At 36.0% G+C, this 17,399-nt stretch overlaps 1 protein-coding gene across 1 annotated transcript; it reads right to left on the bottom strand.

Moving 5' to 3' along the window:
- Nucleotides 1-738: 738 nt before the first annotated feature.
- On the bottom strand, nucleotides 739-8,193 carry LOC111783410 (uncharacterized). Its single transcript, XM_023664334.2, has 6 exons — nucleotides 8,008-8,193; nucleotides 7,711-7,876; nucleotides 7,049-7,218; nucleotides 2,573-2,682; nucleotides 1,630-1,892; nucleotides 739-1,192 (listed from the first exon to the last, which is right to left on the bottom strand). The coding sequence occupies exons 1-6, from the start codon at nucleotides 8,093-8,095 to the stop codon at nucleotides 1,072-1,074; spliced, it is 918 nt and encodes a 305-aa protein (XP_023520102.2). The 5' UTR covers nucleotides 8,096-8,193; the 3' UTR covers nucleotides 739-1,071.
- Between the last annotated feature and the right edge of the window lie 9,206 nt (nucleotides 8,194-17,399).

Here is a 17,399-nt window from a genome sequence, read left to right as displayed (position 1 = left end):
ACTGATCTTAGAGGCAGCTTGGTTTGAGCTTTGTTGTGTGTAGAACACAAACTTTATGTCAGAGAACTTGAGGCGATCTATGAACCAAAATTGCATCATTTTTTTTTTTTTTTTCCAATCAAGGCTTTTTTGAGTCTGAAAACAAACATTTGCTACGAGAGGAGCTTGACACCATGTATGAGTTTTCTTGAATTTGAAGCCAAAAGTTTACCTTGGAGAGTTTGGTGCTATGTACTGACTATAAAAGTGTTCAGCTTTGACTTGGTTTGAATTGTTTCGGAGTATGAAACTAAAGGTTTAAGTGAAGCTTTCTCTAATATTGTCACTTGAAGTGTACAACCATAACCAAATTATCTCAACTCCATGAAAACTTATAAAGGAAAAAAGTATTCATGGGAATACTTTTCCTTTATTTTACTTTATTCCATCTATTTTATTGGGTAGAGTTAGATGAAAGAGTAGCAACTAGCGTCTTTTGCAACTTTTACTCTAACATTTGAGACTGTCAGTCCGGTAGGTTAAGTGAACATCTCTATTTAAAAATAGTCTTAGTAGTTGGACACTTCAACCACGCACTTAAACTTTAAACTTCCACCAACTAAATGTTGTGTTACTCGAGAAATACCAAACACAGTTATCTCTCTTCAAACCATACATTTCTGAATGTTTTCTCGATGATTTCTTCCATCCCTCTCTAAGCTAAATGGATGATTAAACTAACAAATTAGAAAGAAAAAGAAAACAACAATATAGCTTGAATTCAGTGATTCTGCCTCAAAGCACACAGTTCTATCATTTCTAGTTTGTATTGCAGTTGAATCCTTCCCTCCTACACATCACAAATTCCTCATCTCCAACTATGCAAATTTCAACTAAGAAAGTCTCCAGAAATTCTGTTTCGAACTCCGAAATAATCATAAGGTAAAAATCTAGAAATTAACAAAAGGTTACTCAAAAGGGAATAAACAGCCCATTAAAAAGGGCTAGATGTATACATGAATCAGAGACTTTGTTCCTAACCGGTGTGAAGACGATATATTTACTAGCTCTGATTAACACTTCTCGAAGGATTTAAAGTTTCCTCCATATGTTGATTATACCATCTACAATTGACTTAATGCGTCCTCCCCAGGGTTTTGAATCACTTGTTGAAGGCTGAACCAGATCCATTGTCCTATTGTCAATGTTCTCCCTGGAAAATAGAAGAATTGCAGGAAGGAACATCTCAGTTATTTCATAATAAGCAGCCATGAAAACTTTGAAGTAAAACATGGAAATGGGCATGTGAAGAATCCCAAGGTGAAAAAGATCAGCAACATGATTGGCACATCTTAAGGAGTCCAAAAGGAAAAGGTGTTTGAGGAGTACCCATCTAATCCAATACGAACAACCGTACCTTTTTTTAGAAATAGTTCTCAGGTCCATGTTCATGATTCTTAGATACAAGTATTAATTATTATTCTAATTATCGGAAACTTGACGGTGAATCGAGCATATAAAATACAAAAATTTGTAACTTAAACGCAACAATAATTAAGTAATTATAATTCAAAACAAAATATGAATCATCAAAATATAAAGATTTCTCTTTTTACTTGTGCAGCTAAAGGGTATAGTTTAACTGCAAACCTGTCTATTTCAGGAGAACTATGAACTTGTTGCTCCTTACAATTTGGGTCTTCATGCTTCAGCTCTTCCGATGAAGAACTACTTTCAAGCTGAACATCAGAAACCACATCTCGTTCATTTTTTACTACGTGGCTATCAGTACAAACATGTTCAGAAATGTCCGACTCTTTATTATCATTATCTGGTTTCTTATGAGAAGAAGAAATAACTTCCTCGGAGTCGTCCAAAAGATTGGTTCTCAATGGAATGCCAGAATGGCTAACCTGTGTACAATTACAAAAATCAATTAACAAACATAACACAGAAGGCCGCCTCAACCAGTGTCAACATTTATGATCGAATATAAAGAATGATAGAAGTCTCTTTAAAATTGATGTTATATAGCCATGTGAGAAAGAAAGTTTATATCATTTCTAAATAATTCGGGACTAAAGTAAAATGAAAACTGTGATACTTGTTTCAAAAAAGAGAATTTCTTGATATGATTAACCTCAAAAGAAAATATACTTAAAATAATTTGATCCAGTAACTCCCTTATTTCATCACTAATTCCTACAAACATATAAATTAATATATGTGTGTGTAATTTCGTACTTCCAATGAAAGGAGTTCATAATAAATAAATAAAATCCAATCATTTTTTTTGATAGAGTAACATGTTCAATCATAACCTTATTTTCCATCTTTTGAAGTATATCACTTTGGTGAAAAAAACAAAAACAGGCTAGCGACGGAATTTCAACATGCAAATGACGAGATAGCATCTAGGTGTCCCATTGCAAAAAAAAATTTATACATGCTGTGGCACCAGTAACGAAGTGAATCCACCTATACGGTCCTAATTAGATCAAAACGTAAGCTTACAACTTTCTTAAGAGAGCCCTGTAAACTTCATATCTCCAAATTCAGTGCGAATACTTGTTTTGACAAAGATAAGACTTACAAGAGTTGCAGGCTTAACATCCTCATTAGCAGACAAGATCTTCTCAGCACAAGAGGACTTTTGCCAATCGGACGATGCTTCCAAATCTTTGCCAACAATATTAGGGTTCTCTGCATCATGAACGATCATTGAATGGGAATAGTTCTTGTTGTTGAACTCAAAGCAGCAGTCCACTCAATATATTAAAAGATAACGGTGGCCTTGTGCATTAAAAAAAAGAAGAGGAAACTTCTGAGATAATGAGATGTAAACTTCACAAAAAACAAAAACAAAAACAAAAAAGTGTATATATATCTATACACATCGATCAAAGTCATAAAAATGTAATCCATTATTCAACATTATATATAAATAGAAGTATAGAAAAAAAAAATCAAGTCTCAATGATCTTTTTCTTAAATAAATATTCATAGGGTTGTTTGATAGAATCAGTAAGCCTCCAATTTAAGTTTTTTTTTTTTTTTCCTTTGGGTAAAAGAACTTGGTTTTCATAGAGAAAAAATGTAACTTCCCAGATCCACCGCTAGCACCGCTAGCAGATATTGTCCTCTTTGGGCTTTCCCTCAAGGCTTTAAAACACGTCTGCTAGGGGAAGGTTTCCACACCCTTATAAATGGTGGTTTGTTCTCCTCCCCAACCAATGTGGGACATCACAATCCACCCCCCTTCGGGGCCCAGCGTCCTCGCTGGTACTCTTTCCTTCCTCCAATCGATGTGGGACCGACCCCAAATCCACCCCCCTTTGGGGCCCAGCGTCCTTACTGGCACACCGCCTCGTGTCTACCCCCTTTGGGGAACAGCGAGAAGGTTGGCACATCGTCCGGTGTCTGGCTCTAATACCATTGTAACATCCCAGATCCACTGCTAGCAGATATTGTCCTCTTTGGGCTTTCCTTTTCAGGCTTGCCCTCAAGGCTTTAAAACACGTCTGCTAAGGGAAGGTTTCCACACCCTTATAAATGGTGGTTTGTTCTCTTCCCCAGCCAATGTGGGACATCACAAAAAATTTGAAGAATACACGAACATACAAAAAGGAAAAGCCTACGACAGTTCAGTCAAGAGCAAGAGAAATAACGCTCAACAAATAGTTACCGAAGAGTCAAGAAACAAAGGTCCGAAGAGAAATAGAGAATCCAACCAGGGACCAAACATGGATATTCAAGCTCTCACATCCTCTAAAGATTCTATTGTTTCTCTCTCCCCAAAGCCCCCACAGTACAGCACACACCCCAACCTGCCACAAAAATCACTTTTCATCACAAAAAGGCAAGTGGAGGAAAAGCTTATCTAACAACTTCCTGCAACTTCGATGGGTGACAAAACTAAAACTGAATACTTGAAAGAAACTGCTCCACACAATACGGGCAAAATAACAGCTTCACATGATATGCTCTAGGTCCTCAACTCCCTTCTTGCAAAAATACAACAAAGTAGCCCAACCACTAAAGACCTGATGTTAACTCTTCCATGCAACCCTTGCCACAAGAAGAACTGAAAAGAATAGAACCCCCACTAAGGATGGGTTGGATAATCATTGGAAGAAGAACTACAAAGAAAATCTTTTGAAGGACACAAGTTCAAAAGGCAAGAATCTCTACCCCAGGTTTAAAGCGAAAAGAGGAGAAGCACGAAAGTAGAGTTGAGAAGTCTGATGCTTCCTTATTGGTCAATGAACAACGAGCACACAAGGAAGGAGACGATGATAAGTCTGACTGACCAAGGATTGAAACAACTGAGTGGTTCCTCAGAGAAGATAAGGGATATAAACAAGGTACAAGGAGTAGAGGGGTCGATCCCCCAACCACTTGTCCTCCCAACAATAGGTATCCACCCGTCCTCAAAATCATTATTAAGAAATTGAGAAAGCAAAGGAATATTTGCTACCATCACTTTCCACAGGTTTTTGAAAGTGTCTTTTAAACCCACACCAATCCACTCAAAGAGGTGGGACTCGTATTTCTTAACAATAACCTTGTGCCATAAGATATCGACTTCATGATAGAATTGCCACAACCATTTAGCTAGCAAGCTAGTGTTTCTCATTCTCACATTACCAATACCTGAACCCCCTTAAGTCCAAGGGCCTAGAAACCACCTCCCAATGCACCAGGTGCAACCCTTCCCTTCTTCTAGCTCCTCTCATAAGAAATCTCTCCTAAGCTTCTCGATCTCCTTTCCAATCGAACTTGGAACTCTAAGAAGAGATAAAGTAGAAATACCAATTGAATAAGAGAGTGATCCTTTTGCTCATCTTCCCTATGATATCCCACACTGAACAGAGAAGAGAACGGACCACCCTTTATAAGGGTGTGGAAACTTAGGAGAGATTTCTTATAGGGAAACATCTTCCCTATCAGACGCGTTTTAAAAATCTTGAGGGGAAGCCTGAAAGGAAAAGCCCAAGAGAACAATATCTACTAGCGGTGGGCCTGGGCTGTTAAAAATGGTATCAGAGCCAGACACCGGGCGATGTGCCAGCGAGGAGGCTATTCCCCGAAAGGGGTAGACACGAAGTGGTGTGCCAGAAAGGATGTTGGGCGCTGAAGGGGGTGGATTGTGATATCCCACATTGGTTGGAGAGGGTAACGAAACACCCTTTATAAGGGTGTGGAAACCTTTCCCTAGCAGACGTGTTTTAAAAACCTTGAGGGGAAGCCCGTAAGGGAAAGCCCAAAGAGGACAATATCTGCTAGCGGTGAGCATGGGCCGTTACATTCCCAATGACAGGGTCCCAAAAGAAATGACCACCAGGGGAGTGGCCTATGGGAAAATCTAAGTAGGATGAAAGGAAAACCCCAACATCAAAACCCACAAAGCCAGATCACCTCTCGAACTTGAAAGAGTTACAATTAATGCCCAAAAAGCCAGATCACCTCTCGAACTTGAAAGAGTTACAACTAATGCCCAAAAAGCTAGATCACCTCTCGAACTTGAAAGAGTTACAATTAATGCCCAAAATTTGTCATTTACCTCCATTAATCTTAAGGCTCGAGATAATCACAAAAAGCCCGAATATGATTGAGCTTGAGAAAGGAATCCTTTTTACCATAGCAAAAGAAGACTATCAACAGCGAACTAGAGATGAGAGGTGAACCTTGTCCTTTCCAACTTGAAAGCTTAACAATATTACCTTCCACCCCTTTTAAGATCATCCTTCTCAAAATGTCAACCACCAAAAGAAATATAAACGGAGATAGGGTGTCACCTTGTCTAATTCCTCTAGAGGCACAAGTTCTACCCCTTGGATTCCCAGTTGACATTCCTGAGGCAAGTCCCTATCCAAGCTCTCCATTTGGAACAAAATCCCTTCTTCGTCATTATCTTGTCTACAAACTCCCACAAGCTTCAAAAAGTGATGCAAATTTCCGTAGCACTGAGGAAGGAGGAATAGGAATCTCATTTTCACATTCTTGAAATAATGATATTAGATATTCAGCAAAAGATTCTTCAACCACTCTCATGCCCTCCAAAGATTTTGTTGTTTCTCTTGCCCTAGATCTAATCCAAGGTGTTATTTCTTCCATGTAAAACCTACCACATGAAGAACTTCACCTTCTAGGAAATTTTCAGCTTCCAACCTGAGGAGAAAATAGAATCACCCACCAAGGAGGTCTTGGAAAAGCACTGGAAGAATGAGCTATGAGAAAAACCTTTGGATGGACAAGGAGTCCAAAGGTAGACATTCTCCCTCCTGGACTTAAAGAGAAAAGAGGAAAGCGAGGATAAAATAGCCAAGACATCCGATGTTTGCCTATGGCAATGGATGCCAGAGACACAAGGAAGGAGAAGCTGGCAAATTTACCTAATTAAGGATTGATACTACCGAATGGTTCCTGAAAAAGGTCAGTGGTATAAGCAAAGGTATAAGGAGCAGATGAGTCTATCCCCAACCACTTGTCCTCCAAAAACAAGTATCTTGTTCATTCCCCACCACATTATGAATTGACTGAGAAAGAAAAGGAGGATCCGTCGCAATTGTTTTCCACAGGTTTCTGGAAATGGCTTTTAACTCCCCACTAGTCAATTCAATGGGATGGGGCTCGTACTTGCTAACAATAACCCTGTGCCAGAACGTATTGGGTTCAAAACAACATCACCATAACTATTTAGCCAACAAGACTGTGTTTCTCGTCCTAACATTACCAATGCCTAAACTCTCCTGGTCCAAAGGCCCAGAGACCACCTCCCATCTCATCTCACCAGATGTGAAACCTTTCCCTATCCACCCCCTCCCATAAGAAATCTCTCATGAGTTTCGCCATCTCTTTTTCAATCGAACTCAAGACTCTAAAATGAGATAAAAAAGTAAATAGAATGTGGTAAGCTGATGGAGGCGTGCATCTCTCGTGATCTAAAGAAGGCAAGAAACAAAAAGCCAAAAAAGAAAAGGAGATTCTCACTCTTAGAGACTAAAACCCTTCTAAAAAACAAGAATACTTCTGGTAAAATTTACATCTTGAGCTAAACTTCCATTACCTTTGATTTCTGTTTCTCGAAACGACTTTTTACTTTTACTCATTAAGGACGTCATTGTAGATTCATTTTGAAGCTCCTGAAGGATTTTCCTAATAGTATAAAATGAGCCACCTACTTGTTTCTTAGTGTCTGATACCGAAGGGAATTTCCCAGTATTTGATGCCTTGTACCTGCAGAAGGAATAATCAAGTATTGAACCACCAAAATTCAATTACCAAGAAAGTATTAGATGCAATTAAAAAACTTGCTCACCTGCAGACAACAAAAAGAGTAACCAAACAGAAATGAATACATTATTTCTTCAAATTGACGGGCAAAAAGAAGCTTGCAACTGAGGATGCATTAAAACATTCAAAAGCTATCGAATTACTCCCATGTGATCAGTGAGCAAAGTACAATATGGAAAGATGGAACATTCTGTGATCAGGTTAAAAGAAAATGATATTGAAAAGAAAACGGAAATCAATTATTAGTTATTTTTCTCAGGTTGCATTATGAGTATGAGCAATGAATATCTTTCTAGGAACACATGTCAATTCCTTGAGGTAAACAGTAGTAGTAAATGTAATACCAGTCTTCTTAATGGTCATGATAGATGCTCTTATTGTTAAAACTAAAGAGTAAAAGAGTGAATTTCAAATGAGGAGAAAACAAGAAAATACTTGTCTACAAAAGATTCGACCATTGCTCGCCGATCTTGTTTAGAGACTTTTTTACGACCCTTCTCGGGACGGGGTACATCTGAAGCAACAGACGCAGCATATGATCTTCCAAGCCACCATGCATTTGGGGTAGGTACAAAATTGTCGACCTCTTTCCGAGTGAACGCTGCAAAACGATGAAGATTAATCAAGCCCTAATAGACAATGAACTAAAAACCGAATAATTCCATTCAAATCAAAGCCGGAAATTGAAATAGCTTCAGTCATCAAAGAGGGAGAGGGAGAGAGGGTTTATACCCGATTTTAAGCCGGAAATAGAGTGCTCGAAAGAACAGTTGGAGTGGAGTCCTCTTCCAGCAAGAAGCTTAAGCCTCATTTTCACCATAGATTGTGGTTCCTCAGTCCATCGGAATAGGAAGAAGAAGCAGAGGGGAGTGGAGCAGGGAAGAAGGCCCTCAGGGTTTTAGGGTACTCTTCCGCTTTTGAACGTTTGTTTGGCCCTTTATTTTTTATTTTTTATTTTTTTTAACCAAATAATAAAAGTAAAATATCAAAACATTTATTTATTTCTTGAATATTTAATTAAAATTTGTAATTTATTATCAATATATATTTTATAAAATTAACTTTGTTATAAATTATTTTTAATAACATAAAAAGTAATTATTAAATTAAATTAAAAATAAAATAAATGTATGTATATATATAATTATATCGGAAATAAAAATGATAACAAATTCTTTAGTTAAAACATTTTTTTTTTCTTTTTATTTTTATCACTTCTTCATTTCTTATTCTTCTTCTCTTCTTCTTATATATTACATTTTTATTTAGCTTTTGTATAATTAATTCTTTTATTGGACTCTGGAAAAAGTTTATATAATTTTATTAAATTTAATTTTTTTTAAAGATATTATTAGGATTGATTGTTATGTAACCTCAAAAACTTAAAATTTAAAAAATATTATTCATAATATATTTATAAATTAATGAAATTAAAATAAATTTTAATTAGTTAAATTATTTTATAATTTAACATAGTTAAAATTTAAAGAATATTATTCACGTGAAATTAAAATAAATTTTAGAATAAAATAACTAAATGCAATAAACATGTTAAAAGGAAAAATAGGAACGAAATAGAAATATTATTTATTATTATGAAAATTGCTTCACCTAATTTCTAAGCTTAGCTCAAATTAATTTAAATTAGCTAAAAAGTGATTATACCGACATTAAACACCTTCTAAATTGCAAAAAATGTCTCCCAAAGAGTCAAAAGTGGTAGAAAAGAGTTTGAAGGTATCATACCTGAGCCAAGATCAGCTGCCCTCAAAAGGGTTCAAAAATATCAAATCCGAGTCGAATCAATTGAGAGATAGAGCTGAAGCCATCAGAACATGTATTCTCCGACTGGCTCTGAATCGCCAAGGTGGGATGAAAAGATCAGCTGCTCTCGAAAGGGTTTAAAAATATCAAACTCGAGTCGAATTAGTCGAGAGACAGAGCTAAAGCGGTCAGGACATGAATTGTTATGACTTAGTGTAAGCCAAAGAACCTCCCTTTTTATATTAGAGTCCATCTCTCCACTTTCTAGTTACATTTGCGTTCTCCATCGAGTACTTCATCTCTTGATAATATTTAACATCTTTTTATCTCTATCTCAAACTTGTAATTTAGTTTTAAAACCTCTAAATAATATTTTGGAACGTGTCTCTTTCTCATGACTTCTTTAAATTCTTTAGAAGGTTCTATATAATCCTCCTCATTTCTTCTTCTTCATGATTTCAGACGTTGATATCATTCACCATGTTAAGAATGAGAAATAGAAATAGAATTAGAATCCAAGGTGTGTATTCTCATTGATATTCATAAGCTGTAAATAGGATACAAGCTAACAACTAATATCTACGAATAAGCAAAATATAAACTAATTAAATATCAAAAATAAAATAAAATATACTATAAATTAAATTATAAAGAAAGAATATTAAGATATAATATCAAAAATATATTCCATAAATAATATATATTCCAAATATTATATCTCAATACTCCCCCTCAAATTGTAGAGGGTATGTCAATCACACCCAACTTGTCTTTCAAAAAATCAAATTGATGTCTTCCTAAAGCTTTAGTGAAAGTATCTACCAATTGCATTTTAGTCGAAACATAACACGATTGGATAATTCCAGCTTGTAATTTTTCTCGAACTATATGACAATCTATTTCAATGTGTTTCGTACGTTCATGAAAAACTTGGCTGCTATGTGTAATGCTGCTTGATTATCACAGTACAATAATGTTGGTTCGGACAGTGGAACTTTCAAGTCTTGGAGAATGTATTTTAAACAAGTATTTTCCATAGCTCGAAACTCGGCTTCTGCTGATCTGGACACATTGGTTTGTCTTTTAGACTTCCAAGAAATAATTGAATTTCCAAGAAAAATGCAGAGCCCAGAAATAGACCGTCTGGAAGTTCGACAGCCACCCCAGTCTGAATCGCAATATGCTTGTAATCTTAAGTTATTTTCAGATGGTAATAGAAGTCCTTGACCAGGAGTACCTTTGATGTATCTTAGAACTCGAAGAGCTGCCTTCCAATGTGGTTTTTTTGGTTCAGGCATAAATTGACTAAACATACGAACTGAATACACTATGTCAAGCCTAGTAACAGTTAAATATATTAATCTGCCAACCAACCGTCTGTATTTACTTGATCATTCATGTTAAGGATATTTAGTAATAAATTATACTTTCCCGTATATATTATATTTGATATTTTATTATAATGCAAATATCTAATATTTGCCTTATTACCATAGGTATCTTTCCATTTATTGTTATTTCCATTTATTACTATTTCCAAATCCTTGTAATTTATTTGATTATAAATAAGATAACTTTCACACCATTTAGATGTGGTGGAATAATCAAACATTTACATGGTATCAGAGCCCTTCTGGTTTAGCAACCATGATCCTTTTTTCAATGGCTTCTGAATCATCTACTATTCTTCTTCGCCACCCCTGCTGACTTTGATGCCGCAGGTGCAATCTCCATGACAGCCTCAGGTAGAGCCGATTGATTACTCTTTGGCTCCTTTCTTTTGAGCTCCAAATCACCCTTTGCCATACTTTGTACATACAACCTCACTTTTTCCAAACATAGCCTCTTTCATTTTCTTCCCAATTTTCTCTTCATCCTTCACATAAATCCTAACATAAACCTATCAATCTTCTACAGAGATTTACCTTTCGAATCTGGGCACTTGCCTCTTCGCCAACCAAGTTGCCGCTGCCCTTCTCGCCAAAATTGGCTCCTTCGCCCAATGTGGCGACTCTTCCGGCTGCCCTTCTTGCCAAAATTGGCTCCTTCGCCCAATGTGGCGACTCTTCCGGCTTCAACATTGTCTTTGTCCCTTGCTCTAGGTTTCCCCTTCTACTTCTTGGGGTTAGACATATTCTCACCAGAGCCAAGGTAGCATCGTTGCTAAGTGACAATCCCTCTTCATGGGTTAGACATATTCTCGTCGAAGTCAAGGTAGCATCGCCGCTGAGCGACGATCCCTCTGCAATTTTCGATGGCCAAGAAAGTGTTTCTCTACGCCTCCTCTGAACCAGGTTGTTGACATCTTCACGAAAAGTGTTTCTCAACCACTTTGAATTTTTTAGAACCAAGGTTCACGTTCGTTCAAATCCGACGCTCAGCTTGCGGTGGGGTGTTAAGGATATTTAGTAATAAATTATACTTTTCCGTATATATTATATTTGATATTTTATTATAAGGCAAATATCTAATATTTGCCTTATTTCCATAGGTATCTTTCCATTTATTGTTATTTCCATTTATTACTATTTCCATATCCTTGTAATTTATTTGATTATAAATAAGATAACTTTCACACCATTTAGGTGTGGTGGAATAATCAAACATTTACAATTCAACTTTTCTCCTTCGGTTAAAGAAAGTTTCAAATTTTGCTCCATAGGAAATTTTTCTGGACGTGCTCCTGTAAGATCTGTGTCTTGAAGAATAGAGCATACTTCCTTTGAGACCTAAAGATTCCTTGTCTAGACCTAGAAAATTCAATACCTAGGAAATATTTCAAATTCCTTGAATCTTTGATAAAAAGTTTCTTGAGTAAACTAGTTTTGAGATGTTAAATTTCTTTGAGATCATTGCCTGTCAACATAATATCATCAACATAGATAAAAGTTGCAGTGAAAGAAGTACCTTTACTCTTAGTAAATAAAGAGTAATCTGCTTTAGACTGAGTGTAGTCTGCATTTTGTATAGTGGTAGAGAATATGGAGAACCAATTGCGAGAAGCCTGTTTTAAACCATAAAGAGATTTATGGAGCCGACATATTGTATTCTCCCCTCGTCTAGATTACCATGGAGAAAGACATTTTAAACATTCAACTGATGAGTGAACCATTTTTTAGCAGTGCAATAGTGAGTAAGCAACGAAGTGTAATAAGTTTCACTGTAATCAACGCCTTCAACCTGAGTGTATCCCTTTGCTACCAGTCGAGCTTTATAACGTTCAACAGAACCATCAGAGATGTGTTTAATCTTGTACACCCAATGGCAGCCAATAGCTTTATGGCCAGGTGGTAGAGGAACGAGAGACCAAGTATGATTACGTTCCAAAGCTGCAATTTCATCATTCATAGCATGCTGCCATAATGGGTCGCCAACTGCCTCATCATAGGTTTTAGGTTCTGTCTGGGCTGTAATAAGAGCTAGAAAAGCACGTTGAGTAGGTGAAAAACGAGAGAATGAAAGGTAATGATGAAGGGGATACCTGGTGCTAGTGTTGGGACTTGAGCTAGAGTTTAAATGATTGGCTCCAGAAGACATCTCATAATCATTATAACAAGCTGGAGGTTGTTTGGTACGAGTAGAACATCGGAGTAGAACTGATGTATCAGGTGGGATAAGATTAGATTTAGTGGGTGAATCTAATGAATTTGGAACTGATGAATTTGGAGAAGGAATAGAAGGCGGAGGAGACGACGAAGGAATAGAAGGAATAGAAGGGAGGACTAGAGTGGATGTTTGAGTAGGATGGATCATGAAGTGGTAAAATGGGAGTTGAAGGAGCTAATGTCAAAGTTTGAGAAGCTCATGAAAAAGGAAAATCATCTTCACAAAATTTAACATCACGACTGATAAAGATTTTTTTAGATTGCATGTCATATACCTTGTAACTTTTGTGACCACAAGGATATCCTATGAAAACACAAGGATTTGCCTGATGTTCAAATTTTTGCTTAGGATGTATTACAGTTGCATAACACTTACAACCAAAAACTTTAAGATGGTGAAATGTAGGTGGTCGTTTGTAGAGTGTTTCAAAGGGTGTCTTGTTAGATAACAATGGTGATGATGTTCTATTTATAAGATAAACAGCAGTTAAAATGCATTCTCCCCAAAAATTAAGTGGAACCTGTGACTGAAAAAGAAGAGACCTAGCTACATTTAGGATGTGACGATGCTTACGTTCTACGACTCCATTTTATTGTGGAGTATAGACACAAGTGCGCTGAAATTCAATGCCATAAGAAGTAAAAAATGGTTACAAAGATAGGAACTTAGTCCCATTGTCTGATCTAATTATCTTGATAGTAGTATGAAATTGAGTTTGAACGAATTTAACAAAATTTACTAACAAATGACGTACTTCTGATTTGTGTTGCATAAGAAAAACCTAAGTACATAGAGTACAATCATCAACAACAGTGAGAAAAAAACGCAAACCAGAATAGGTTGAAATGGTCCCCAAACCTTACAATGTAACGAATCAAAGGTAGAATGGGTTGTTATTGAACTTCTTGGGAAAGACAACCTAGTTTGTTTTGCTAATGGGCAAATAGTACAGTAATGAGAAAGAGTAGCATTATTAAGATGCAATTGATCAGGTAGAAATTTAAAACGAGAAGAAGAAGGATGACCTAGGCGTAAATGCCACAAATCAGATGATTGAGATACTTGATTTGCTGAATATTTGATTGGAGATGACGAAATATGATAGAGACCTCCGAATAGTTTACCCGAGCCAATCTCTTCCCCGTAGCCAAGTCCTACATAACACAAGAATTAGGATAGAAGGTGACATAACATTTAAGTCATTGGTAAGTTTGCTGATGAACATTAGGGAAGGCACACATAAAACATTGTTTAATTTAAAGTTAGGATTAAAGGAGACATTGCCAGTATGTGACACATGTGTTATCTCTCCATTAGGCAAATTTATCATAGATATGGTGGTAGCCTTTGGTTCAATCATAACAGAAGCTTTGGATACTATATGATCCGTAGCTCCACTATCGAGAATCCATGGATTAGAACTTGTAGAGTTAATAGATAATGCAGATACTGGAAACAAACTTGCAACATTGATGTTATTATTAGAATTACCAAAAGGATGATGATTGAGTGCAAATAAGGCTTGTACAATCTGTTGTAATTGCTCAGAAGAAAAATTTGGGTTGGAATTAGGTGACTGTTCTTCTGTATTCAACTGAGAAACATCAGCCATATTTGCAGATGATCGATATCCTCGATTGTTGCGTTGATTGATTTGTACTGCCCTTCTAGAATTATTTTTATGTTGACATTGATCTTCTGTATGTTTTATCACAAAATTTACAGTGAAACTTAAGGATTCGACACTCATCAATTGTATGACCACTTTTATTGCAGTGTTCACATGACTTATCCTTCGTGAATTTTGAATATGTTGTTTTCTTCTGCACTGCTGTGCAATCGAGAAATTCTTAGTAGGTTCAGAAGTTACCTGACACTGCATCTCTTCTTGTACAAGTAATGAATAGGCTTGTCTCACATTAGGTAATTGAGTCATCATCAATATGTTAGATCTTACCGTTTTATAAGACTTATTGAGCCCCATGAGTAGTTGCATCAACTTGTCTTCTTCGCGTTGATCAACATGTATTTGACGTTGATTATAGGTAAATGGTGCATAGTATGCTTCTAATTCATCCCAGAGTGCTTTGAGCTTGGTGAAATATGCTGACAGTGTCATGGTTCCCTTGATATCATTGCTATCGACTTTTGTATCTGAAAAATTGTTGGAGCATTCTTTTGTGAGAATTGATCGTGAAGATCAATCCATACTTAATGAGCTGCCTTGGCGTGAATAATACCCTCAGCGATATCTGCTTCAACTGAATGAGTTAACCAAGATTTTATCATACTGTTGCACTAATTCCAGAGTTCAAATTCGGTTGAATTTGCTTCTTAATGGTTCTTCAATTGTGTCATCAAAGAAGCCAATTTTTTTTTTTGGCAATAAGAGCATGCATAACTGATTTATGCTAGGATTGGTAATTTGTTCCATTTAATTTGATTGGTATAAGTGAATATCCTTGCTGATCAGAGTGATGAATAAGTCAGAACGTAGATTAAAAGCTATCTTGTGATCATAATTGCTTTAGAGTTCAAGAAGGTTCAGGAGAGAAGCTGTGAGACTGTAAAGGAGAGTCATGTCTTCTTTCTTTCATGCAAGAAAGAGTTAGGTCTTAACGCTCTCCGCGCTGGCTCCTTCTAGTAATGCATGAGAGGCTGTCTTCCTCCATGACCCAACCATTCATATCTCCCGTTTCTAGATCATCATCAATCGCGATAATAAAGTCTTCGTATATCAAAGAGAGTAAGGAATTTCTCGAACAAGCATATCAGCAAGCTACAACTAAATTCAACGAAAAGCAAAGCTTTCGACGATTTCGATTTGAGTTTCTGGGTTTCCTGGCAGGATGGCTTTTCTTAAGACCAGAATGCTACCCCCGCTCGAACTCAAGAACGAAACTCAAGTCATTGCTCATTCTCGCTCATGCTTGCTATAACAATTCCTTACGAGAGGCTACTAGACTTGTCTAAAAGAGATGCACAAGCCACTCTTTCCTCCGGTCATGGAATAGATGAAATAAATAAATGGATTTTTGTTTAAGAATGAAATCTTATTGTAACTGTCCATATCCAGTTTATCCTTCGGAACCATATCACATCCCGGATCTGATGAAATAGGATGAATTGAGACGTTATTTTGTAAATATGTAATTATCTTGAATATATTAACTGTGTTAAATCAACATCCGAAACTTTGAAGGTAGATTTGGCTGATTCCGCCATAGAGGAAATTTTGATATTTAAGAATACCAAGATCGTGCTTTGATGCCATGTTAAGAATGAGAAATATAAATAGAATTGGAATCGAAGGTGTGTATTCTCATTAATATTCATAAGCTTTAAATTTTAAATAGGATACAAGCGAGCCACTAATAACTACCAATAAAGAAAATATAAACTAATTTAATATTAAGAATAAAATAAAATATACTATAAATCAAATTATAAAAAAAGAATATTAAGATATAATATCTAAAATATATTCCATAAATAATATATACTTCAAATATTATATCTCAATACACCATTATGATTGGTAAACTCGAAAATGACAACAAAACTTTTGAATAAGTATGATTAATCAAATGAAATAAAGTAGCTCGATAAGACCCTATACCCAAAGCTAACATCATATAACCTAATTGAGAAATTGTAGAATAGACCAAACTTTTCTTAATATCTTTTTGAGCTCGAGCTAAAGTAGCTCTAAATAGTATTGTTATTATACCTATAAAAGCTATTAGATTCATGATGTAAGATATTACTATACAAAGCGGAAGAAGTCGAACGACAAGAAAAATTCCAGTTGCTACCATCGTAGCAGCATGATGTAATTGTGAGTTTAACTCCGCTATGTTATTTCTTCCTCTTGTCTTACACATTCTCTTCCCAACTTATCTTTTTTGTACAACTAAGTCAAATGTCCTCTTATAACTAAGTCAAATGTCCTCTTATAACACTCGTTCTTCTATTTGTTGCGTTGTATTCTTCTTTCTCTCATTTCCATCGGGCATTGAATTGCTTGAAGAATAGCTACTAATTAGCTTAGTTACAACTCTTAGGTCTAATTTATTAAGTGATTCACTCTCAAATTAGATTAATTAGAGCTAATCCAATGAATCGATTAAACATCAAACATAATGCAAGATTTGAAAAATAACCAATACCAAGGTGAGTTTTTTAGAAATTGTGCATAGTTTTATGGTCCATCGTACCATTTTTCAAATAACGTAACTTTTTTCGATGTCATCTAAAATGCTAAAATAACATTATAAATAAATTTATGTGCAATTAGCTAGTCGTTAGAGATGCAATGTAAAATTCTCTTTGCATTTTCTTTATCTTACTTCTTGCAATAATCTCTTCGGATATGAACAATGGATCAAATATTGTATTCACTACGGGTGTACATTCAACCCGGAAACCCGACAACCCGGACCAACCCAACCCGAACTATAAGGGTTGGGTTGGGTTGGATTAGCATTTCGGGTAGGGTTGGGTTCATTTTGCTGAACCCAAACTGAAACGGTTCGGTTTCGGGTTCACGGGCAAAATCTTCGGGTTGACCCGATCCAAATACAAATATATAAAATATATTAAGAACCTTTTGATATTAATGGATTTGCCGGAGTGGAACTGAGTCCAGTCTAAGTACTCTCACCCCCGAGTTCGACGCCAGCCAAATACATGTTTTTGTTTTTATTTTTAATTTCTTTTATTATTTTTAATTTGTTTGTTTAGTGTTTAGTTTG

This window comes from Cucurbita pepo, chromosome 20 (genome assembly GCF_057944985.1).
Source record: "Cucurbita pepo subsp. pepo isolate OVF chromosome 20, ASM5794498v1, whole genome shotgun sequence".
In the NCBI taxonomy this organism is placed as follows: Eukaryota; Viridiplantae; Streptophyta; class Magnoliopsida; order Cucurbitales; family Cucurbitaceae; genus Cucurbita; species Cucurbita pepo.
Note: the sequence above shows the minus strand (reverse complement) of the source record. Positions and strands in the feature narration are given on the sequence as shown.